The sequence below is a fragment of the Salvia splendens genome, chromosome 7 (assembly GCF_004379255.2).
Source record: "Salvia splendens isolate huo1 chromosome 7, SspV2, whole genome shotgun sequence".
Classification (NCBI taxonomy): domain Eukaryota; kingdom Viridiplantae; phylum Streptophyta; class Magnoliopsida; order Lamiales; family Lamiaceae; genus Salvia; species Salvia splendens.
The window spans coordinates 36,897,586-36,922,943 of record NC_056038.1 but is presented as its reverse complement, the minus strand read 5'-3'; the positions used below and the strand labels follow the sequence as shown (position 1 = coordinate 36,922,943).

The 25,358-nt window shown below is 40.9% G+C and overlaps 4 protein-coding genes across 8 annotated transcripts; 3 read left to right on the top strand and 1 right to left on the bottom strand.

Annotated features, from left to right (window-relative positions):
- On the top strand, positions 1-3,336 carry LOC121741188 (myb-related protein 1-like). The gene is made up of 5 exons (XM_042133883.1): positions 1-229; positions 1,169-1,245; positions 2,207-2,289; positions 2,777-2,891; positions 3,066-3,336. The coding sequence occupies exons 1-5, from the start codon at positions 103-105 to the stop codon at positions 3,234-3,236; spliced, it is 573 nt and encodes a 190-aa protein (XP_041989817.1). The 5' UTR covers positions 1-102; the 3' UTR covers positions 3,237-3,336.
- A 774-nt stretch (positions 3,337-4,110) lies between these two features.
- On the top strand, positions 4,111-14,261 carry LOC121811653 (TLC domain-containing protein 4-B-like). 5 transcript variants are annotated; one of them, XM_042212534.1, is made up of 9 exons: positions 4,111-4,235; positions 4,956-5,118; positions 5,183-5,271; positions 5,348-5,486; positions 5,571-5,645; positions 5,733-5,854; positions 5,922-5,997; positions 6,080-6,139; positions 13,912-14,261. In XM_042212534.1, the coding sequence occupies exons 2-9, from the start codon at positions 4,981-4,983 to the stop codon at positions 14,035-14,037; spliced, it is 825 nt and encodes a 274-aa protein (XP_042068468.1). In that variant the 5' UTR covers positions 4,111-4,235; positions 4,956-4,980; the 3' UTR covers positions 14,038-14,261. The 5 variants fall into 5 exon arrangements, with proteins under 5 accessions (XP_042068468.1, XP_042068471.1, XP_042068472.1 ...); XM_042212537.1 differs by having other exon boundaries at positions 5,936-5,997; positions 13,912-13,974; XM_042212538.1 differs by lacking the exon at positions 13,912-14,261 and adding an exon at positions 6,240-6,300 and having other exon boundaries at positions 5,936-5,997.
- Positions 14,262-14,648: 387 nt separating this feature from the next.
- LOC121742463 (BTB/POZ domain and ankyrin repeat-containing protein NPR1-like) lies at positions 14,649-18,535 on the top strand. The gene is made up of 4 exons (XM_042135600.1): positions 14,649-15,903; positions 16,446-17,202; positions 17,280-17,477; positions 18,080-18,535. Exons 1-4 carry the CDS (start codon positions 15,352-15,354, stop codon positions 18,343-18,345), a joined length of 1,773 nt encoding a protein of 590 aa, XP_041991534.1. The 5' UTR covers positions 14,649-15,351; the 3' UTR covers positions 18,346-18,535.
- Positions 18,536-18,788: 253 nt separating this feature from the next.
- Positions 18,789-25,358, bottom strand: LOC121742462 (DExH-box ATP-dependent RNA helicase DExH6-like). The gene is given in 15 exon segments (XM_042135599.1): positions 18,789-19,367; positions 19,457-20,542; positions 20,654-21,163; positions 21,165-21,662; positions 21,746-21,835; positions 21,938-21,971; positions 22,190-22,242; positions 22,546-22,707; positions 22,863-22,921; positions 23,013-23,103; positions 23,389-23,433; positions 23,565-23,639; positions 23,702-24,011; positions 24,121-24,211; positions 24,983-25,358. Coding segments are annotated over 15 exon segments (3,618 nt in total). The 5' UTR covers positions 25,128-25,358; the 3' UTR covers positions 18,789-18,998.

The window sequence follows — 25,358 nt, the reverse complement described above, 5'->3', positions numbered from 1 at the left end:
TATTCAAACATATGCGACGTATTATCAGCAATTTTTCATCATAATACACAATACTTATACCATAGTAGAGTAATATTTTTCTTGATCTTTTTTACCATAGAAATGGATAATTATGATAAAACTAGGGTTATTAGACCGTATAGGAAATCATCTCTTCCTCGCCTGCAATGGACGCCCGACCTCCACGATCACTTTGTTGAAGTAGTTCACAGTCTTGGTGGGAAATACAGTAAGTTCCGATGGCTCGAAACTGTTTTCCGATTACTCTGGTAATTCCATATGCAGCGTCCAATATGTGGGATATTTATTTTATGTATTTTGTTGTTGTGTGTTGTTTGGTTACCATAATTGTCTTAGTTGATGGGTCAATTTGTGTTATGTTTTGTGAACTTTTACTTGCTTGATCGTTTGTAACGAGTTTGAATCTCTCTTATTAGTAAAATACCCGTTATTTTAGATTCCGTACAGATAATATCGAAATTGGATAGATAACCTAAGAAGTAAATGGGTGTCTGATACAGATCAAACAGGAGAACTCATCCCAAAAGACTAGCCTATTAGGAGAAAGAGCTCATTTAGTCTATATACCTGTTAAGAGGTCTTTCCCTTAACCACAATTCGACGAACCTTGTCGTCGATCTAACACTCGTCCGGCGCCCTCAACACGGGGTCGGAGGAATCCAGAAGCTGCTGTGCGCGAGAGCTCTCGTCGGGCAGCACGCTTGCTAGAGTTTCTTGATAGAATAGTTACGAGTTGTGCGCGGGATCTTCCCGTCGGGCAACGCGATAACTAGGATTTGATAAGGGGTCACGTAAGTAGAGCAAAATAATATTCTTTTTATTGATTGAATGAATTGATCACATTCCTCCCTATTTATAATACTAAGTCCTAACTTATCGAACAAGAAACAAATATATGTAAAGATATGCAAAACCCTAATAAATCTAAACTAATTAAATGAAGAAGGAACAAATCTAAACTAGACGAAGGAGGCTCGTATCAATACCCCACATCAGTTGTTCTCACAACCGATGTGGGAATTGAGTCCGTAACAGTGTCATTTAAAAAAAATTAATTTCATTAACCACGTATGGTGAAATTAAGGGTTGTGTTTCATTATAGTATGTATTTATTTGTTTTTTCATATATAAATATTATGTTTTGCAGAAGCAACTCCAAAGAAGATAATGCAGATTATGGGTGTGAGGGGGCTCAAGATTTCTCACATCAAGAGTCATCTACAGGTTTATAAAGTTCTAATTCTAAATAGTATTAGTCAATTATTTTGTTATACATATATATTTTTAATTCAAGAATTTATTTTAGTAAATTTTATTATTTCATTTATTTATTCTTACACGTGGGAGATTGGTAATATACTTTTATTTACTTTACATTAATTAACATATATAAAAAGGTAGTAGTATCTAGGTATTACTATATAGTTAAGAGTTTTTCACTTTTTCTTCTCCCCGCAAAAATAGTTTCATTAACATAATTAATATCCCATGTATTATAAGGAAAATATATATGTCCAAAGTTGTATATAGAATTAGTTAATGGAGGCGGGAAAAACAAGGTTCAATGGCAATTTATTAGGGCGAATGTCAATTGGAATGTAAACTCTAAAGCTAGTTCCCAACTTAAATGCAATTAATACTACTAATTATTCAATTTTTTCTTTTGTATAGTAAAAAACGCTCAAACAAAAAAATGACAAGCTAATAGTATAGAAACATCTCAGAAGATATATACATTAACAAAAAGCGACAAAAGAATAATAATCTCTACACAACTTTAGTGAAAATGAAAAACTCCAAAAATATATTCCAACCATTTATGGGTGTCCTACCCAGACATAAAATGGGGATTGAGCGTCGCCTTCATAAAAATAAAAGTGGTCTATGACGAAAATGGATAAATAAGCAAAAATATACTTATTCATATTCATATAGGGTGCACAATATAATTATAGTAGTACATAATAAGGTTAGGGTTAGGCATTGCTTAACCTAACATGTACTAAGAAAATAGTCCACTGGCTTCCTTTTACGTGCTCATTTAATATCCATTTATATCATATGCAAATCGATTTTATGTATATATTTTCATGTTTGAGATTTTATGCATAAAAAATTAAATACATTGCTATTTCTGACTTCAAATGATTTTCACTCATCATATAAATATATTGGGATTATGTAGATGTACAGAAGCATGAGAGAAACAACAATTACAAACAAGTTTATACCTGTGAAAAACTACCAAGAAAATAATCCTCATGTACGGTAAGTAATTAATTAATGGAGCAGGAGTAATTTTTCTTCTTAATTTTTTTTCCGCATGTACGGTAAGTAATTAATAGGAGTAATTTTATCTTCTTAAATATTTTTCCTAAATGGACAAACATTAAGAAGGTAAAATAACTCATAAAATATTTTTCCTAAATATTCTGGATTTGCTATTGATAATTGATATCTAGCCCCGGTTTGCATAAATTAATACCCATTAATTATTAAAATAACAAAAAAACATTCTTATTTCATTATGTGTTTGCTTCTGCTGTTCTGCAAACTGTTTAGATCTGACGCTTGCTTATTAACCAGCAATTAATTTATTCATAATAAACATGAATAATCTGACAAAAATTCGTTTCGCTTGTATAAATCTAAATTAAATACTATCTACTTAAAAAAAGGTACTATTGTTTTCTTCATTAATTATATGTGGGTGTGTAAGATATAAATAAATACGTATGAATATTGTTTTGGGCAGACAAGTTTGTGAAACAATGAGAGAAGCACCAAGTCATGGAAAACTAATTAGTGTTCCATTGAGATGCCAAGTTAGAAGGCAAGTCACACAAAATAGTTCAAATGTTATTTACAAGGTAAGTGTATTTATCTTGATATACACATTCAAATATACACATGCATACAAACATAAACGCAATCTTTTTTCGATAAGGGAAAGTCCTGTGCAAGAGATCGGACGGGTTAAGATTTGTTAGATGTATCGTTCTTTCGTCTTGTAATATATTTGACGGATATGTCGCTACATGCAGGGCACACAAGACAGTTTGACCGGAGAAATTACAAGGGGGGCCTTGGATAACCCATGGGCAAAAATGGGAATTCCAAAAACACATGAAATAAACTTCTTGAGTTTAGGAACCAATCAAACACCAGAGTGTAGCAATCTTAGTCATATTAATCTAGAATTAACCATCTCTTGATTCACTATTTTCTTAACCTAAATGTGGTTTTACTGTAGTATATTCTTCCCGTTGGCACAATTGGATACTCACTAGACACCAGCTAATCTCTTTTGTTTCCATAATTGTTAACTTTTTTTGTTGGCCTTTTACTGTTGATCATTTGGATATTGAATGAGATATTTTATCTAATTCAAATTAATTCACAAATTTAAGTTTTGACAGAATATTAACCGGACTCGCGCGATTCAAAAATTTAAATTTAAATCCAAAATTTATTTAACTTATTACGGATCAAATCAAAAAATCTAATACATCTGAAAAAATTTAAAAAAAACTATGCAAATCCCCCAAAAATTCCATATAGGTTACAAATATTTGATTAAATACTAGTATTTGTTAACAAATGTTTTTTAAGTATAATACATGAATAAATACATATATCCAATAATTTGGTTTTGAATCTTTTTTAAGTATTTTATAAACGCTTAAAGGAAAAGGAATCTAATCCAATTCGAATATTCAACTTTTAAATTAAAATCTAATTCAAATATTTAGATTTTGAATACTTTACTCACTCCCACTATTTAATAATGCCAAAAAACTAATTAATACATTTGGCCCAACAAAAGAAAAATGAAATGCATTAGATTCTATTGAAACAAAGACGTTACCAAAAGTGGAACATAATCTATGCTGTTTTGAATATTCTTATTTTATTAACTCCTCTTCTTTCTCCTCTTCTTTCTCCTCATTTCTATGAAAGGAATATCAATAATAAATGCAGACATATACATTCTTTACTTTGATGATTACGTGAGAGCAAATTGAATGAGAAAGAAATCGATTTAATTTCAGACATATCGTGCCTCCTAAGACAAAGACAAACATACACTAATAAAAAAAAACATTATAAAATAAAACTGTTTGCGGTTCTCTTATCTTATAATCTGCACATTAGATTCTATCATCATTTATCCACTTTTTTTTTTCTGCCACCTTCAATTTTCATTGTTCTTGGTATGTTTAGCTTTCTGGGCTTTTTCCTTTTTTCTGGTAATTGATTTCATTTTTATTTGTTCTGTTTTATCAAAATATTGTTTCTTTTCTTCATAATAACCGAGTATTTATAATGTGAACCTTTTTTTTTTGTTCCTTTGGATGGATTCATGAATGCTGTATTCGTTTTTTTGGGTAATTGATTTGGTTTATTCTCTGTTTTTATGTTGGCTGAATTATCTATTTTTCAAGTGTGGAGAAAACACGTGCTTGATGAAATGCTTGAGAGGGAATGTTGGATTGAAATAAGATGATTTGATTTGATGTGGTTTGATTAAATAAGACCCCATTAGTGATAAAGTTTCGATTTTTGTTGTTAATTACACTTTATAGGTTATTATCTTTGGAATAATAGATTCTAGTATTGGTGATGATGTTTATGATGAACTTGTTTTAGGTGAAGAAGTTTGAATTGGAAGTTTAGTGTTAGTTGTTGATGAAGTTAAATTCATAGGATTTTTTGTCTTAATTTGTGCTGCATTTCTCTGCAACAGATAGCCTTTTATCAATTGATTCTTTCTTGAGATTCTCCTATGCAATTACTATGCCTTTTAACAACCTTTATATATCATTAGTAGTACTTGATTCTTGAGTTAGGGGTGTATTACTATGCAGTAAAGTATGTTTTGATGATTGATTTGGATTCATATTAGTTGATTCGCTGCTGATCTTCGAAAATAGGGGTAACGACTGCGGATATGTTGTGATGCTGTCAACTGGAAGTAGTAATATGTTGGTTAAATCTTACCTAAACCAAGTTGATCTGCTTCTCAAGGAATATGTCTCTGCTGATCTTTTCGTCGTATATACGTCTATAATCCTTGGAATTTTCGCCTGCAAAACGGTATGAAAGCAATATTCCATTTCCTGCAGCTGTTCCATCATGATTTTCATTCATCTGTATTCAGGTGTATGAACTTAGCCAGCTTATTAGTCCCCTCTACTTCAAAAGCTATCCGAATCTCTCAAAGGGCCTTCAGCTCGAATGGAGCAACCGGTGAGTGGATTCATTCGCCTACTGATACATAACCGGCCTCATGTTCTTGATTACACGCGCCCTGTGTGATATGCAGAGCTATGTCCACTTTTCACGCCATGTACATTGCCAACGTGTCATTATACTTCGTGTTGTGGTCGGATCTTTTCAAAAATGACCCACAACGCCGCCCAATCACTCTTCGTAGTTCAACGGTCTCGATTTCTGCTTTGGGGGTTAGTGCTGTTTTCTCCTTTATTTGTTCCTTTTATCTCCCTTCGATTATGTTTTCGCCCTTCTTGATTTACATCTTCGAATAGGTTTCCGTTGGCTATTTCCTTTCGGATCTCAGCATGATTCTATGGCGATATCCTTCGTTAGGCGGGATAGAGTATGTAAGCACAATCTCTTCCTTCAGAATACATCTTCAATAACTCTGCATTTCAATGTTCAGTTATTTCATCGATGTGAATCGATTTTAGGTAATTCACCATCTTCTCTCGTTGGGTAGCGTGGCCTACGCTATGCTCACCGGTGAAGCACAAATCTACACGTACATGGTCTTAATATCCGAGGCAACCACGCCTTCTATCAATCTGAGATGGTAAGCTCGATTTCTAGCTTCTCGTCTGTGGTAACGTCTCATTTCTCACCTCAAAATTTCTGAATAGGTATCTTGATGCAGCTGGTATGAAGAGGTCGAAGGTGTATACCATAAACGGAGTCGTGATATTCCTAGCATGGCTCGTAAGTTCTTGCAAAAGGACGATACTGCCTTTCTCGTATCCTCCAACATTTTCTTAACTTTTCGTGTTCTTTTTACTTGCAGGTTGCAAGAATTTTGCTATTCATGTACCTGTTTTGGCATTCTTTCGTATATTATGACCAGGTAAGATTCCAACCGAAATACCAAGATCGTAACGTTGCTTATATATATTTCTCCGCGTGAGAATGATGATTCGGCGAATTTTTGATGTTTGTAAATGCAGGAAATAAATGAAGATCAACACAGAGATTTTACGTGGTTCGATTTACTGAGGTAAATCTACGTCCACGGGGAGAAATGGGGGCAGGTTTGTATTGCTTGATCTGCCAATTACAGCTTACAACACTGGCCTGCTTTATGATATTCTCTCTAGAGAGCTTTTTAGAATTTAACAGAAGAGACTATCTATCTGACCTAGGTTCTATTTATACAGTGAACCAAGATCGTGGCATGCAGCATTTATTAGGTAGTGGATGTCGTGGAGATCGTGGCGACCTTGCATGGGTCCACTATCCTGCATGAGTTAATGACTGCTTGACACCACTAAATAGATCGTCGGTGTAGTGGAGGTGGAAATCTTGCATGAGCCCACTATCTCCTAGTTCGGTCGAATACTGAGACCGAACTGCTGAATTATTGCCGAGCAGCTTTTGCCGATCTGAGAGTAGAGCTTGATGCCGACCTGAGAGCAGAGCTTGATGAGTTGGCTTTCACCGAGCTGTAGGCTGGGGCCGAACTCTTTGGTTGTGCCGAACTGAACTCTTTAGTCATGCCGGACTGATACTCTTTAGTCATGCCGAACTGATACTCTGTCTTGGGCTTTACTGCTTTAGTACGTACTCCATCACTACCCCCCCCGAAAAGAGAAGTGAATCACTTCGGCATTCTGGATAAAAGTATGGGGTAAGTTGATGTTTGTCCACGGTCTCATGAAGTGAACTCTTCTTTGACCGGACTTGGTTTGTGTCCTAATTTGGGGATCGGACTTTCCCTTGTCCTAATTTGGGGATCGGACTTTCCCTTGTCCTAATTCGGCGAGTTTTATCGCGTGGATCGGACTTTCCCTAGTCCTAATTCAGGCAAGTTTTATCGCGAGAATTGGACTTTTGTTGCAGTTCGTTTCAGACGAAGTGCTTGTTTAAGCTGAATTGTGGTCTTGTATCCTCTTTAGAAGCTTTGACGCACAATCGTGGGCTTGTTGCAGCTCGTTTCAGACGAACTGCTTGTTTAAGCTGAATTGTGGTCTTGTATCTTCTGTAGAAGCTTTTACTTACAATCGTTGGCTTGTTGCAGCTTGTTTCGGACGAACTGCTTGTTTAAGCTGAATTGTAGTCTTGTATCTTCTGTAGAAGCTTTGACTTACAATCGTTGGCTTGTTGCAGCTCGTTTCGGACGAACTGCTTGTTTAAGCTGAATTGTAGTCTTGTATCTTCTGTAGAAGCTTTGACTCACAATCGTTTAGCTTGTATATGTTCTAAGAAGGGGATCAGCCTTCGAAGAACAAGATGCCTCAGTAACATTTGTAAGAGACGACACGCACAGAGACAGACGAAACAGACAGACAAAAACGCACAGAGACAAAAAAAAAGACCAAATAAGCCAAATAAAGCACAGAGACAAAAAACGCACATAACCTTAGGACCGAACTAGACACAAGACAGACTGACCGGACTGTCTCTTACAAATGGAACTTTTTGAGGTTGGAAATGTGCCATGTTCGGGGTACCTGTTCTCCTGACATGTGAGCCAATTTGTAAGACCCTTTGCCGAGGACTTCTGACACCCGATACGGACCTTCCCATGTGGGTTCGAGCTTGCCCAGCTTTTCTGCTCGGCTTACTTCGTTGTTTCTCAAGACGAGATCTCCCACTTGAAATTGCAGCTTCTTCACCCTTTGGTTGTAATACCGGGCTACTTGCTCCTTGTACTTGGCTGCTTTTATGCATGCCAATTCTCTTCTTTCTTCGGCAAGATCTAGCTCAGCTTTCAGTCCGTCGTCATTCATTTCTGCTGAGAAATTTAGAGTTCGAGGACTGGGCATGCCGATCTCCACCGGAATTACGGCTTCAGTGCCGTACACAAGACTGTACGGAGTTTCACCGTTGGAGGTTGTGGGTGTAGTTCGGTAGGACCATAGGACTTGAGGGAGATTTTCTATCCATTGTCCTTTGGCTTGTTCTAACCGAGCTTTTAACCCTTTCACCAGGATACGATTTGTTACCTCCGTTTGTCCGTTTGCTTGTGGATGAGAGACCGAAGTGAACCGCTGTTGAATATTCAGCTCTTGGCACCAATTTTTGAACGTCTTGTCGGTGAACTGAGTCCCGTTATCCGAGATGAGGATGTGGGGTATGCCAAATCGGCACACTATGTTCTTCCAGACGAAATCCAATGCCTTCGAACTCGTTATCGTAGCTAATGGTTCAGCTTCCACCCACTTCGTAAAGTAGTCCACGGCAACGATTAGGAATTTCATTTGCCGAGGAGCTTGAGGAAGTGGTCCCACTATGTCTATGCCCCATTGCATGAAAGGCCAAGGGCTTTGCATAGTGGATAGATCGGTCTGCGGCATCCTTGGGATATTTGCATGGATTTGGCACTTCGGGCATGTCTTGACGAGCTGCACTGCTTCTTGTACCAAGGTTGGCCAATAATATCCCCATCTTAGAACTTTTTTAGCTAAAGCTCTAGCTCCGATGTGGCTGCCGCACGATCCTTCATGAACTTCTCTGAGGATGTAGTCCGTCTCTTCTGGTCCTATGCACCGCAATAACGGCTGGAGGTAAGACTTTCTAAAGAGGACTCCTTCATGAAGTTCATACCGAAGTGCTCGGCACGTGATTTTCCGAGCTTCTCTCTTATCCTCGGGCAATTGTCCCTGATCCAGATACTGCAAGATCGGCGTCATCCAGTTCGGCGAGCTAGATACTGAATGTACCTCGGCTTCATCAATGCTTCGATGCATTAATTCTTCCGCCTTTGAGCTCGGATCTGAGGCCAACTTACTTAAGGTATCTGCTCGGCTATTTTCCGCTCTGGGAACGCGGATTATCCGAAAATAGGAGAAACTTCGGCTGATGCTTTGCGCTTTGTCCAAATACTTCTTCATTCTCTCGTCACGAGCTTCACTTGTACCCAACATGTGATTTACTATGACTTGTGAATCACAATGGACTTTGAGAGATTTGACGAGCAGACTTTGCGCTAACTGGAGTCCGGCCAGGAGGGCTTCGTACTCGGCTTCATTATTAGTAGTGGGGAATAGGAACCGAAGTGAGTAGGTTACCTCGTGCCCGTCGGGAGCGACGAGTAAAATACCAGCTCCACTTCCCATCTTGTTTGAAGCTCCATCTACGAATCCGCTCCAGCAGTGTGGCGGCTCTACTTCGGATTCCAAGGGCTGTGCTAGCTCGGTACTGGCAGACTTTTTCTGTTCGGCAATGACAGGGATTGCTTGATCGAACTTGGCTTCTGTAAGAAAATCTGCCAAGGCTTGTCCCTTGATGGCTTTCCGAGGTAGGTACTCGATTGAGTGTTCTCCCAGCTCTATGGCCCATTTGGCGATTCTGCCTGATGCTTCTGGCTTGGTCAAAACTTGCCGAAGAGGCAGATCGGTTAAGATGCATACCTTGTGAGCATAGAAGTATGGCCGCAGTCTCCTTGCTGCATTTACTAATGCCAGAGCAATTTTTTCTAGAGGTTGATACCTTGTTTCTGGACCTCTTAATGCTCGGCTTGTAAAGTAGATGGGAAACTGCTTTAGGCCTTCTTCTCGTACAAGCACCGCGCTGATGGTTTGATCTGATGCCGCTAAGTATAAGAATATTACTTCGGCTTCGGTTGGAGCAGAGAGAATAGGAAGCTCGGCTAGATAACTTTTGAGCTCGTCAAAGGCCTTTTTCTGCTCGGCTCCCCACTCGAACTTGGGTGCCTTTTTCAACACCTTGAAGAACGGCAGTTGCTTTTCGGCTGCTTGGGAAAGGAATCGATTCAGTGCGGCTAGACATCCAGTTAGCCTTTGCACGTCATGTATGGACTTCGGCATTGCCATGTTCTGAATGACTTGAACTTTTGAGGGGTTTGCCTTGAGTCCGTCCTTTGAAACCAAACAACCCAGAAACTTTCCCGAATCTACCAAAAAAGTACATTTTTGGGGGTTGAGTTTGAGGTTGGCTTTTCGGAGCACGTTGAGAGTAGATTTGAGGTTGTCTTCGTACTCCGAAGTGCTTTTGCTTTTGACAACTATGTCGTCGACATACACTTCAACCTGTTTTCCGATTAGGTGCCGAAAAAGCTTGTCTACCATCCTTTGATAAGTTGCTCCGGCATTCTTTAAACCGAATGGCATCTTTTTATAAGCGAAAATGCCGAAATCGGTAATGAAAGCTGTTTTTGGAGCGTCACTCTCATCCATCAATACTTGGTGATATCCTTTGTATAAATCAAGAAAACAGAAAATTTCGAAGCCGATCAAAGCTTCTACTTTTTTATCTATACTTGGAAGGGGATAGCAATCTTTAGGACAGTGCTTGTTTAGATCGGTGAAATCTATGCACATCCGCCATCCTCCTTCCTTTTTCTTGATCATGACAGGATTGGCCACCCATGAAGGATACTTCACTTCGAATAACACATCCGCCTTCAATAATTGACGGACTTCATCATGGATGACTTGACTTCGTTCTGCCGCAAAGAGTCTTTGCTTCTGTTTTATCGGCCTTGACCGAAGGATCAATATTTAACCGATGAGTGATTACCTCGGGGGGCACTCCGGTCATGTCTAACGGAGACCATGCAAAGACGTCTTTATACTCCTTGAGGAGCTGGATGGTTTTTTCCCGAAGTAGAGGTGTTCCCGCGAAGCCGATCTTAACCGTTCTGGATGGATCGTCTTCGTACAGCTGAACTGTCATCGAGTTCGGCTCCGGTATGGCTTCGGTCATCACCTCTGACTCCGGCTGCTGTGATTGCTATGCTTGGTGGTGCCGATCTGACTGCTCGGCATTTCTAAGCGCAATTTGTAGACATTCCTTTGCTCTCTTTTGGTCACCTCGGATGACCGCTATCCCTCCTTTAGTAGGGATCTTGATGGTGAGGTGATAAGTAGAGCAAACGGCCCGAACTGTGTTGAGCCAGTCTCTCCCCAGGATGATGTTGTACGGGGACCGAGCTTTCACCACAAAGAACTCGATCATCGTATTGGAGCTTGTAGGCGCTTTTCCCACCGTAATCGGAAGGCTGATAATACCTTCAGGGCGGGTGTCCTCCTGGGCGAAACTTTTCAGAGGAAGCGGAGCCGGACTGAGTCGAGCTGGATCCACTTCCATTTTATCGAAACATTCTTTAAAAAGAATGCTGACTGACGCTCCTGTATCCACAAATACTCTGTGGATCAGTTTGTTTGCCACTCCGGCTTGAATGACAATAGCGTCTTGGTGAGGAGAGATGGCTGGGACGGGATCGGCATCTGAAAATGTAATCACTTCGTCTTTCTTCAGCCTTTTATGTGTTGGCTCCTCTTGATTGGAACCTCTGCGTTCTGCTTTTAGGGACGACTTAGTCTTCCCGGCAGGGAGAGCATCAATAGTCAGGATTACTCCATCATATTGCGGCTCGTCGTCGTCTTCGGGATCCTCATGCCTTTTTGGATCCTGAGGATTGCAGTTCGCACTTCTCTGCCTTTTGTTCTTTTTCGGCTGCTTGCTTTGGTATTTTTTTAACGTTCCTGTTTTCACAAGAACATCAATACCTGCAGCCAAATCTCGGCACTCCTCGGTATCGTGACCGTGGGTTTGATGGAAGGAGCAATATTGATCCTGAAGTCGCCGTGCAGCCGATTTCGTCATCCGCTTTGGTTTTTCGAACATATCGGAATGTAGTTCGAAAATTTCCGCTCTTGACTTGTTCAGCGGTACGAACTGAGCGGGCGGCTTCTCGGGGTTGAGACGTGGTCCCAATCTGCCTTGTACCGGTGCCCTTTGAATTCTTTCAAAAGGAGTTCGGCGAGGAAGCCTCTGATCGCTATGATCGGGCTTCTTTTCGTCTCCTCGGGATGAGCTGTCTAAAGACCGTTTTCGACGGTCTGCCTCATCCGCACGGGAAAACTGGTCCGCAATGTCCCACATTTCTTGAGCTGTTTGCGGACCGCACTCCACGAGCTTTCTGTAGAGAGCTCCGGGCAGGATTCCATTTTGGAATGCCGAAATGACAAGTAGATCATTGAGATTATCTACTTGTAGGCATTCTTTATGGAATCTCGTCAGGAAGTCGCTGATCTTTTCGTCGCGACCTTGACGTATAGAAAGCAGCTGAGCCGAAGTGATTCGGGCTTCCGCTTTCTGAAAGAACCTCCTGTGGAAAGCATCCATTAGATCTCGGTAGGATCTAATGCTGCCTTGAGGAAGGCTGTCGAACCACCTTCTGGCGTTCCCGATGAGCAGCTCGGGGAACAGTTTGCACATATGGACCTCATTGAGACCCTGGTTCGCCATATTATATTGATAGCGTCCCAAGAAGTCATGAGGATCCACTAGCCCGTCATAAGTCATTGACGGTGTCCGGTAGTTCCGCGGCAAAGGAGTTCGGGTGATATCGTCCGAGAACGGAGTCTTTAATGCTCCGTACATGGTGAACCCGACATCTCTTCGGTACGGAGGAGATGGAGTTCTCCTGTGGTTCCGGTACCGAGGAGGAGCAGGAGCATGTTGAGGTTGAGGATTCTTTCTCCTGGAAGACACGTCACTACTGCGGTAGTGACTTTCATGTCTGGATGAGGAGGGAGAATCCGCCGTTGTCTTCTCCGGCTGTTGGCTCTTCTGCAGGAAGGTTAAGAACTCCTCCTGCTTCTCGGCCAAGAACAGCTTGACAGCTTCATTTAAATTGGGCTGCTGGGAAGACTCGGTGCGATGACTCCTGGAGTGGCTTGCTCCTTCTTCGTGAGAACCGGAGGTAGATGTCTCCCGAGGCCGTTTTTCAGACCTGCGAGCTGGACTAGCTTCCTCACGGTTATCACGAACGGTATTATGAGTGTTATGTGATCTGGTATGCATTTTTTGGGGTGGAAAAGGGTCAAAAATTCGCTTTATCACAAATTTTGTTCTCTGTTTCCCACAGACGGCGCCAGTGATGATTCGGCGAATTTTTGATGTTTGTAAATGCAGGAAATAAATGAAGATCAACACAGAGATTTTACGTGGTTCGATTTACTGAGGTAAATCTACGTCCACGGGGAGAAATGGGGGCAGGTTTGTATTGCTTGATCTGCCAATTACAGCTTACAACACTGGCCTGCTTTATGATATTCTCTCTAGAGAGCTTTTTAGAATTTAACAGAAGAGACTATCTATCTGACCTAGGTTCTATTTATACAGTGAACCAAGATCGTGGCATGCAGCATTTATTAGGTAGTGGATGTCGTGGAGATCGTGGCGACCTTGCATGGGTCCACTATCCTGCATGAGTTAATGACTGCTTGACACCACTAAATAGATCGTCGGTGTAGTGGAGGTGGAAATCTTGCATGAGCCCACTATCTCCTAGTTCGGTCGAATACTGAGACCGAACTGCTGAATTATTGCCGAGCAGCTTTTGCCGATCTGAGAGTAGAGCTTGATGCCGACCTGAGAGCAGAGCTTGATGAGTTGGCTTTCACCGAGCTGTAGGCTGGGGCCGAACTCTTTGGTTGTGCCGAACTGAACTCTTTAGTCATGCCGGACTGATACTCTTTAGTCATGCCGAACTGATACTCTGTCTTGGGCTTTACTGCTTTAGTACGTACTCCATCAGAGAACTAGGCGAAATGACCTCAAAGTCGGAACAATGTTGTTGAAGTAGTGATATCACACGTCGTGTGTGTATGATGAGTGCTCGTTTCTTTCTCATCGTTGCATCTACAGGCGAGGCAGATGCACAAGATAGGTGCGGTGATGGTGCATGTTGTCCCGTTGTTGCTGTCCGTGATGAACTTGTATTGGTTCAGCAAGATCTTCAAGGGGATGGTGAAAACGCTCAAGAGGGACTGAAGAAATCGTGTTTTAATTTATGGGAGGCGTTGAAACAGCGCTTTCTATATGTAAGTTTATTGTTGTTGTGAATATTTGGAGGAAGAAAATCTGAAGCATTTTTACTTGAATAGTTAGGAAAAAAAAGCTTGTATAGATTTGTGCAGATTCATTTAGGTAGTACTATTTGTTGCTCAAAAATTGTGATTGGATTGAAGATTTCAGTGCATGGCAATCATTGTTTATTTTTCGTCTCGTATTTAGTTATATATTTAACAACAGTAATTCCTCTAAACAATAAAATATGTTGACATTAGAAGAAACATAATTTACAAGTTATATCATCCGACAATCTCTTGTATTGTATTTCAACACTTTCTTCTTATGATTAAATTGACAATTATATAAAAAAAATTGCTAAAACGTCAAAAGATAGCAAATATTTAGCCTTTTGGGCTATTTCACTGCTTCTAATTAATAATTACAACCAATAGATCTCTATATTTAACATTTTCACTAATAATTTTGATAGAAATTATACTAAATCAAACAACTCTAGGAAAAGCCAGATGTTACTTCGATATAAGTTAGTTAACTAAAACTGTAAATGGCAAAAATCTAAAGTCCTCATGACACATGAGTCATGACAAAATATAGTAAATTGTTATTTTCTGATTGAGTCTGAAGATTTGCCACTCTCAATCTTCATCACTAAATTTATTACTACTGCTACTGCTACTGAATTTACACTTACCTATTTGCATGATACTGAAGACGACTCTGGGTCAACTCAACTCTCACCCAATCACAAATTAGCTTCAACAAATAGGTAAGTCAAAAATTTCAGAAAAAGAAAAGGATGCTTTCTTGTAATTTCGTAGTGGGTTTCTGTTTGTGAAGCTCGGATTATCGTTTTCTTGAGCTGGGCAGGCATATTGGAGGAAAAAGTTGGGATCTTTACATATTTTGATCCTAAATATGCTCCTAAAAATTGAAGGTCTGGGTTTCGAAATTTATGGCTGAAATCGAGAAATTGGGACTTGACTTGGGAACTGTCAAGGGTTTGGAGATGTTGGATTGTTTTTCAGAAATTGGTATTATAATTTGGCTGAAGTGAGATTGTTGTACTTCTTTTGATATTCATCATATTTTTAGGGATTTTGGATTAAAAAATTTGATCTTGCAATTGAAGTGAATGGGGTTGTGTTTGGATAATTTTGGTGGTGAAAATGTTGGTTAACTTTTTAATTTTGGGGTTTTACTTGATGCAGCTGTTGTTTGAAGTTTGTAGGTTGTAGTTTGTAGCTTTCTTGATTTGTATAGTCATTGCTTGCTATGGAGAGTGGCAATGATCTGTCGCCGTCCTTGAGTTTCGCCTCGTCTTCACATCTATCAAATGGTTCGAGTGGCCACAATGTAGCTTCGCCTATCGGGTGTGAAGTAGGGACTAGCCCAGAGTTGTTGAGTTTGAGTAGGCTTAGCTCGAGTCTCGAGAAGCTGGTGGTTGGTGCTGATTATGACTATAGTGACGCGGAGGTAGAGGTCGAGGGAGTGAGTGTAGGTGTCAACCGTTGCATCTTAGCTGCACGAAGCGATTTCTTCCACCAGCTGTTTAGGAACACGAGCATTGAGGGATCCGTGAGGGAAGGGAAGCCCAAGTACCTGATGAAAGACTTGGTGCCCGTGGGGAGAGTAGGGCACGAGGCGTTTATGGTGGTTTTGAATTACTTGTACACCGGGAAGGTGAGGGCGTCCCCGACTGATGTGTCCACCTGCATTGATGAGTCTTGCACTCATGATGCTTGTGGCCCCGCCATCAATTACGCTGTGGAGATGATGTACGCTTCTGCCACGTTTCAGATTGCAGAACTCGTGATGGTTGTTCAGGTTCGATCTTTTTAAGCTTTGATCGATGGAGATGTTGTTTAGTAGTATGCTCCTTGATACATTGTGTTTGTTTCTATATGTTTTGAATTTGTAAATTGGAGAGAGTAATCTAAGAGAAAAACATTGAGGAAGGTTGTGATTGCAGTCAGTGAGACAGATAGTTAGCTGTTTACGATAAAAACTTGCGATTTAACATGTTTTTCAAAATGTTTTATTCATTCCTATGATCTAGAATAGCGATTTATGCAATTGGGACCGTGTTTTTGTCGATCTCGTTGTTTCATTTTGGCTGCCAAAACGGTTGTAGCTATGATCTATGTATATTGTTGAACGAGTGTAATTAGAAACTGTAGTGTAAGGAAACATGGCGAATTTCTGGTTGATTTTGAGAATCTTGTGTGTCTCTATGTCCGTGTCCTTCGTTTAACACGAAGATGAAGATGATTTAGGTCAGCAAAAAACAAGATATGGAAATGTATAGATTTTTGTATGATCACATATGGTGTTTTCTTCTGATCTTGTTAAGTTCATCTCTATTGCAGCGACGTCTCGTTAATTTTGTCGAAAAAGCTTATATCGAAGATGTGATGCCGATCCTCATGGTCGCGTTCCACTGTGGCTTGAACCAGCTTCTGTCGCATTGTCTCCAAAGAGTAGCCCGGTCTGATGTAGAGAACATCATCCTTGAGAAGGAGCTTCCCGCCGAGGTTCTCAACGACGTCAAATCACTCCGCCTCAAATCCAGCCAAGACGAGGAGCACAACTCTGTTCAAGCCGACCCTTTGAACAAGAACCGTGTCAGGAAGATCCACAGGGCGTTGGACTCGGACGACGTTGAATTGGTGAAGAAACTTCTCGAAGAATCCAATATTTCCTTGGATGCGGCCTGCGCTCTCCATTACGCCGCTGCTTACTGTGTCCCTAAGATCGTGAACGAGGTTCTAAACCTCGAAGACACGGATGTCAACCTCCGGAACTTGCGGGGGTACTCGGTCCTCCATGTCGCTGCAAGGCGCAAGGATCCCTCGGTCATTGTCGAGCTGCTCAACAGGGGCGCCAAAGTATCGGATGCCACTGGAGACGGACAGACGCCTCTCACAATCTGTCGGAGGCTGACGCGCCCCAAGGAGTTCAATGAGGCGAAGAAGCAAGGCCAGGAGACGAACACGGACAGGCTATGCATAGAGGTATTGGAGAGAGAAATGCAGAGGAGCCCATTGGTCGAAAATGTCATCTCGTTGTCGTCAATGATGGTAGCTGATGATCTGCACATGGGGCTTCTCCTTCTTGAAAACAGAGGTACTATAATTTAGAGGCTTTGCTATTTAACATTATTGCTACACTCGGTTTTTCGCTGATATGATGCGCGTTTCAAGTGGCAATGGCACGCTCCTTGTTTCCTCTTGAAGCCAGGCTGGCGATGCAGATAGCGGGTGCAGATTCAACTATGGAGTTCGCTGGAATTTCAGCTGCAAATGGCGTCTACAGGAGCTTTAAAGAGGCCGATTTGAACGACATACCTTCCGAGCATGTAAGGAGGCTCCATTTGAGGCTCCAAGCCCTTCAAAAAACTGGTGAGTTCATCTTGGCTGCTGCATTTCTTATTTGATTAGTTAGAATTTACGAAAACCTTGAAAAAACATGGCGAAATTTGGCGCTGGATTCGCCTTAAGGTAATCAAGCCGGCCGTCGCCCTAGCCCCCCAAAAAAGTTATACAAACTTTCCTAGATAGACATGTATTGCTATCTATGAAATTGGTCCGAAAACCAAGTGATAGGAAGTGCTTGATCTCACATGAATAAAGGATTAATTGTTAGAAATAACACAACCAACATCTCGCTTTTGGGGTGAGCGTTTGTCTCGTGGCGTGTACTGCTAAAACGAGGTTGGTTTGCTAGTTCGGGTAATAGTTGTGTTATTATTATTAAATGTCGGAAATAACACAACCTTTTTTCTGAACTCGTGATCCTCATACGACTTTTACAACGTTCCGTTTTTGAGGTGAACGTTAGTCCAGTGGTGTTTTCTGCTTACACATCGCTGTTTCATTGTTGGTTCGGGTAGAAGTGATTGCAACGTTTGAAAAGTCGTATAGTTCGGGTAAAAGTTGTGGTTGTTCCCACCAAAGTTCTTTCTTCAATATCTCACATCAAGACCTAATATCTTGTCCAACAGTGGAGAGCGGCCGTCGCTTCTTCCCCAACTGCTCGGAAGTTCTCGACCAGCTTTTGGAGGACGACACTCTAGGCACGCTACTGCTCGAGAAGGGAACAAAGGAGGAGCAGCAGATGAAGCAGATGCGCTACATGGAGCTGAAGCAGGACGTGATGAACGCATTCAGCAAGGACTTGGCCGAACATAAGTGGACGAGAATGCCTTCGTCTTCCTCCGGCTCGAACTCCCCTAAGGGTAATAGAATCCATAAGGTTAGGAAAAGATAGGTGTGATAATACGAAAATGTGAGAGAAATATCTATGAAGTACTACTCTGTTATTGTAGATTATTATTGTTTGTGTAGTATATTTCATTTGTGGCAGAAAATTTGATTTACTACAATGTAAATATTACTGCCATGAACTATGTTACATTTTATGATATAGATATATATGTGAATTTTTTTTAGAATAATAATATCCTTGTTTCATTCTGAAAATACAAAAAAGCAACATATTAAAAAACAATCGAATTATATGATAACTTAAGATGAACAATTTTTGTTCATCATTTTAGGTTAAATAGGAGTGCTATTATACACCTTCAACACTATTGTGCACATACTATTGTTACGTCGAGTATTTCTCAGGTGTAGCATCTACGATCGACAATGCACCTACGAAACAACGATTCAACGGTCCATAAAGACGACTCACGAGCGCGAAATAAATGACGAGACCAACGGCCAAGGCCGATGTTGCATCTTTCAATATTACCAAAAAATATAGCAAATACCAGTATGCCTGTGATGTGACGACAACATGACTGACGCGAACATCTCCCGGGACTTGGGAGCGCCCCAGAGAGTCGCTCTCTGGCTACAGCAGCGCAAAAGTAGCCGGGGGTCGATTGAACAAAAGCGTATCTAAACATATATGCATCACCTAAATCCATTACCATTGCCACGCTGCCGCTTGGAGTAGTTCCCCTTCGCGGTGCTCGTCCCTTGCGGGGCCGACCAGTTCGTAGCGCTTTTTGACACTTGCTTCTGAAGATGGCTTGTGTGATGGTGCGACGTGTGGCTCTGGTTTGGATAGGAGTGGTCAGGGTAAAGAAGCGATTTGAGATAGCTCTTGATCGGCACCCTCCTACCATGGCTGATGTCTGCGACACTGACCATCGTGGTGAGGGTGTCGACGGGTTCTGGTGGCAGCGAGATCCCGGACATCCCATCGTAAGAGAGGATACAGGCTATTGCATACAGTGAGGCACCAAGATGTTCAGGAAGAACGTCTCTCGGTTTCGTTACCTGAGAAAAATAGTCAGTGTCGGTCGAGTTACATTGCTTTATCGAGCAAGACGGTCTTTATACAGATTCTATCAAGATTGAAATTTTACCTTGAACAAGATTGCTGAAGATAGTCTCTCCCTCAAGCAGTATATCTGAGCAACATCAAGAGCCATCAACTGAAACGGCAGCCATCGATCCACTACGACTTTAACGACATTCTCTGGCGCCGACAAGATCTTTTCGCTGTTGGATTTCGATGAACTATGAGTCTCTGCTTTATCGTCCTCGTCACTGTCATTGTCGGCATCAGGTTCATCAGCATCGCTCTCATCACCCTCATCATCATCTTCCTCAGTCGGGGCCACGACAATATCGGTGGCTAACAACATTAAGGGGAGCGAACCTACGACACAGCAGTTCCTAATATGTATTCCGCCGTCTCCACGGGTTATCTCATCAAACATGATCAAAGGAGGGATACTGAATTTCTTCGAGGAGAGCTTGCCGTTGGTCGAAAACTGGTGCAACCTTACCTTATTCCCGCTGGCAGTTTCGACAAGGGATCTATTACCTTGCGGAATAACTCTCCCAACCATCGGATATAGACCTGAGAAAACTACAGCATGGAGTATACCAGGGTCACGTGCGTTGAGGCTACAGCGGGAGGCATCTTCCGGAATAAAACCATGCCGAAGTAGTTCGCCTTCGAGTTTCTTCCGCATGCTCGAAATCAACTTCATGGTTGCTGCAGATACGAAGTACTGAGAACAAAACTTCGCTTCGTCGCCCCTTTGTTTTGCCATTTTCCAGCAATCGAAGGCAGCAATTATAGCTAACTGGTCACCGTTGCCACCATAGAGTGAAGCCAGTTCTAGTCTAGCCACTTGAGCTTTTTGCCTTTCATTAGGAAGCATTGGCAAAATGAAGGGGTCTTTGCAATCGGAAGCGCAAGCTAAAGTCAATGCCGGGTCAAGGCAATTCAACAATATCGCAAAAAATAACATTTTGCTGGTCAGAGGGTGGACGGGTAGAGCTCCGAGTTTCTGCCCAAGTTCCGTGAGTTGCTCTTCTAGAGACAACGCGCCGATATCCTGAAGAACCGTTATTGCATTCTGTATAGTCTCATAAACAGGCGGATCCAGTGTCTTCTGCAAAAATTCTTCGATTTTGCAAGATGGATCCATAAGCTTCACCTGAGTATAAAAAAGTATCATCATAGGATTTTAATGAAAATATGTAGCCATACATCGCTAATTATGTCGAAAACAGAGATTTTCTCCTAAACACGTGCACAAGTTAGGTACCTGCAGGCACAGCTCTTCTATCGGCATCCTCTTTATCTCGGGAACTTGGAACTCCGGAAGAGAAGAAGCTCGGAATTTTGAATATAGATGATAACAAATACCTGCTTGACACCGCCCTGCACGTCCTTCTCGTTGCTTAGCACTTGCCTTTGATATCCAAGAAGAATGAAGAGTTGACACGTTGTTATACGGGTCATAACTTTTCTCTTTCATCCGCCCACTGTCTATGACATAAACAACATCATCGATGGTGACTGATGTTTCGGCAATATTAGTAGAAAGAACAATTTTGCGGCATCCAGGAGGCGGACGTTTGAAAACTTTCTTTTGCTCGACCAATGGAACCATAGAGTGAAGAGCAATAACGAGAAATTTTGATGGATCCTTGAAATAAGGACTTGATAGCAACTTCTCTCGCGTTCTGTTTATATCATCCCAACCCGGAAGAAATACGAGAACAGCTCCATCAGTCGAGTCATTACAGATTCGCCTAAGAAGTTGTTCGATAGATAAGCAGACAATCTATAAGTTCAGGGTCAACATGCGATAAGTATTTATCGAGTAAATCTTGTTCCTTATCTGACTGAGTAAATGCTTTTCCCAAGTGTTTTTTTATGATTTCAGTAACTTCCCCCTGATTGCCTTGTTCGGCATAATCAAGAGCTGTCTTCCCTGCATTACACCGCAAGTCACAGTCTACACCAAACGAGAGAAGTGTGCAAACATAACTAACTCTTCCTTGCTCGGCTGACACCATCAAGGGGGTTACTCCGGTTTTAGAGTGCAGGTAATTGAAAATTCTCGAATCTCCTTGAGAAGATATAAGCTCGAGAAGGGGATCAAAGTCATCGGTTGATGAAGCTAATTCAATAGCCTCGTCAAGAGCAACTCGGCATTCCTCAGTTAAAGGAGAGTCCTTCACTGCCACGTCCTCATTTGTGCACTTAACGTGATTATTTTCGGATGATCTCACAAGTGCTAGTACATCCTCCAAGTAATAACTTTTTACCTGAAAATACCATGTTCGATGCATAATGGACTAAATTTGTAAAGATAAACACAGCACCATATAAAATGAGAGCAGTAGCTTACAGGATATGTAAAACCCGGTACACGAATAACTGGGCAGCCTCCAAAGTACTTTGAAAAGCGGTCCGCATCAATGGTGGCGCTCATCAATACCTGTTCAGATTGAACGGGCCATCAAACCAGTATTCTAACTAAGCATCAGAAATCGAAAAATATATCAAGACTTAACCTAGAAAGGACTACAAAGACACTGACCAGACGCAGGTGAGGATGCGAAGGAAGCATGTCTCTGAAATCAATATCAAACAAAACAGCAGAAACATCACTTAAATCGTACGATAAATAGATTGAATATCCAATGCAGAATAGGCAATGAAATGATATTAGTATGCAATAATTTTGGAAAGTGCACCAAGAGATTCCTGTACGGAAAATTAAATCACAAAAATCTCATTCGGATATAATTCAAGCTCCACGTAACCAGTAAACATCATATGAGTGAGGCACCTGATTATTGCGAGCATGAAATCGGAGAAGCGATCCCTTTCATGAATTTCATCCTAGAACCAAAACAATATGTCAGGAACGGAACCTCAAGAAAAGAGCAAGGGTCTTGCAGCTGAGATGTATCAAGGTAAGGTTTCTTGCCCTTCAAAGTTCAACCCAGGTAATATACATAGACACAGAGAAATGACTAACGAGTGGTCTTTTCCTGTCAAATAATTAATATTGCTATAAAAATAACTGAACCAGAACAAAATCACAGTTGATAGATAATAACAGAACCTGATGCATAATCAAATAAGTAGACGACAAAAACTATCTACAAACGATGCAATATACGTTTTCAGGAGATTACGTACCACTATTATGTGGGTTATATCAGCCACAGAACTCTGTCCTTTTTTAGACGCCTTTTTTCTTTTTGTACTGCTGTTATCTTTATTGACTAGAACCCTCAGCAGAACCCCATTGGTGCAGAACACAAGAGAGGACTGCCTTCCACCTTTGGTTTCCAGTCGAATCTAGAAAATTTTCATTAATAGTTGGTAAATGAAGTCAGCATGAAAGCACAACCTAGTGGTTCATGTTTAATATTCATAAACAAAATACAGAGGTTGCTGCACGAAGCAAATATTACACAAATCAAGATTGCACCTTGATTAAGATCTAGTAGTACCTTGTATCCAACAGAATCTCCAATACTTTCACCTCTTTCAGAAGCAATTCTTTCAGCGACTGCACGTGAACACAGAAATATAAACTCATTCACATTTCAAGCTGAACCTGAAATAAATATATTTAACTAGAGACAAAAATTGTGTTCAACCTGATGTGGCAGAGATTCGCCTCGGCTGAGTACAAACAACTTTACACGTCTCTCCTTTACTCCATGCATGGTCCAGGAGAAACTGAGGGACCTAATCAATTTGAAATATAACAATTTTAATTATAAATAATCTACAAGTACACTCTAAAGTCCAAACCAATATATCAAAAGATATGCACTTAGAGAAGATCAGAATGCTGGAGATATCCTTATGCTCCTGTGGAAATTTAATATGCTTTCAGCCCCAAAAACACACTATGAATAACAAACATAATGTGTTAAAACTCAGACAAATGTGTAGTGTGCCAAATACTCTCATTTTTGTTCAAAATATACTATGAGAGAAGGGAACGGTCAAATGGGTAAGAAGTAGTACCTGTGTTGTTTTCCCACATCCAGTTTCACCACATACAAGTACAACCTGCATTGGAAGACAAGATATCATCATATTGTTATAATTAAGCACCGGCTGAAGATTCAAAGATTTGCCAATACTGAATATACGAAGAACCCATCATTTAAACACACATAGAAACACTCAAATGAGGATACCTGGTTAGATTCTACTGAAGATGTGATAGCATCCCTAAAAGATGCAATAGGAAGCTTGGACCTGTTCTGTGTGATCTGCAAACAAGAGGGCAATTACTCACCATAATTTCAAGAAGATGTAAGATGGGGTTCCTAACCTGTTTCAAGCTCGTCTCTTTCTCATTTCGGGAAGCAAGTGTTTGTATCTTGCTTGCAATTTCAGATGAATTCGTCGTAGGTCTGCAGAAAAAATCATCTCCTGAGACTCCATTATCACTTTTTCCCCTACTGACTTCAAGTTTATTCCCACTCATATCCACATCCTTAGGGGGATAGCAAGAAAACAATTCCTGTAAAGCGGCCTGTGATTCCCCTGAAAATCTGAAAGAAGCAATGTTCTCTCTCCCTTTCATACTGCTGACTTCCCTTTTACGTTTATAGATACAAATGCGGCGATCCTGCCCTTTCCTACAGATTTCAGATAGTTAGAAGAACAGAGACGTGCCCCATAAAGTTTTACATATTACACAACTACAACCAACCAAATACATGCTTGTTTTCCCAACACACAACTCACCCGTGACTCTTTGACATGAACCCCACCTTTCTGCACATAACGTGCACTGCCGCCCGCTCCTGATTAGTCAGGTTCTCTTCAAATTTGTATACTGCATATATTTGAAGTTCAGGTAACTTTTCCTTCTTGGTAAGATGCTACATCAAGCATAAAGTTTATAGCTACATAACAATCAACTATCAAAACGTGAACAACACACACACACAATAGCTTCCATAAACATTCATTCCAGCAAGGTTGCATCTAGATTATTTGCATGTCAAATTGCAACCAAACAACACTAAAACTTATACTCCCTCCGTCCCACTATAAGTGACGCAATTTTCTTTTTTCGATGTCCCACTCTGACTAACACATTTCCTAAAATGGAAACATCATTATCTCTACTTTATCCTCTCTCCACTCAACTCACATAACAAAACTGCATAAAATCTAATGCCGAATAAGGAATGCTCCACTTAGAGTGAGGTGGAGTATAAAATACGTGCATGCAATGCTTCCATTACACTAATTAGTCATCAAAGAATCAATTTTTCAGCTAACACTAGAACAAACACAGAGGCCTTCTCCAACACAAATTCGAAGTTAGGGTAACTTTTTCTTCTTGGCAAGATGCTTCATTAAGCCTAAAGCTCACGACTTCAACAACAATCAACTACCAAAAATAAAACAATTAAAAATATCCATTCCAATTTCCAGCAGGCTTACGCCTATTTGCATGCCAAATTGCAGCAAACAACACAAACGTACATAAAATATATATATACACACCCAAAGATTCAATTTTTCAGCTAGCTCTAGCACACACACACAAAGTCCTTATTTATCCCTCCTCAAAAATCAAGTCTTTTTTTTGGTTCACCTTCATCATCAGAACTCCGGAAGTTCTCCAGAATCTCAGCGATGCGAATGCGGGTGGCCTCGGCAACCTTCATATTATTTGGCGGCACTCTCCCTTTCCGCCGCTTCTTCCCCGCCTCCTTCCCGGATGAACCTGGTGGGCCCATTCTCTTTCTCTTGTCCCCACCTATTTTTGTGGCTTTTCTCTCTCTAAATGTGTGAAATTGAAGGCGCGGCAACCTAATCCGATTGCTGTGGATGGGTTTTCCGAGTTCAATTTGGAACGAAACAGAGGCTATTCAGTTTCTCTGAGCTTTTCCAATTTTTGCTAAGGCGGTTTTCTTTTTCCAAATCGATTTGTACTCCAATGAAAGGAGGGATTTCAATTTTCACTCAAA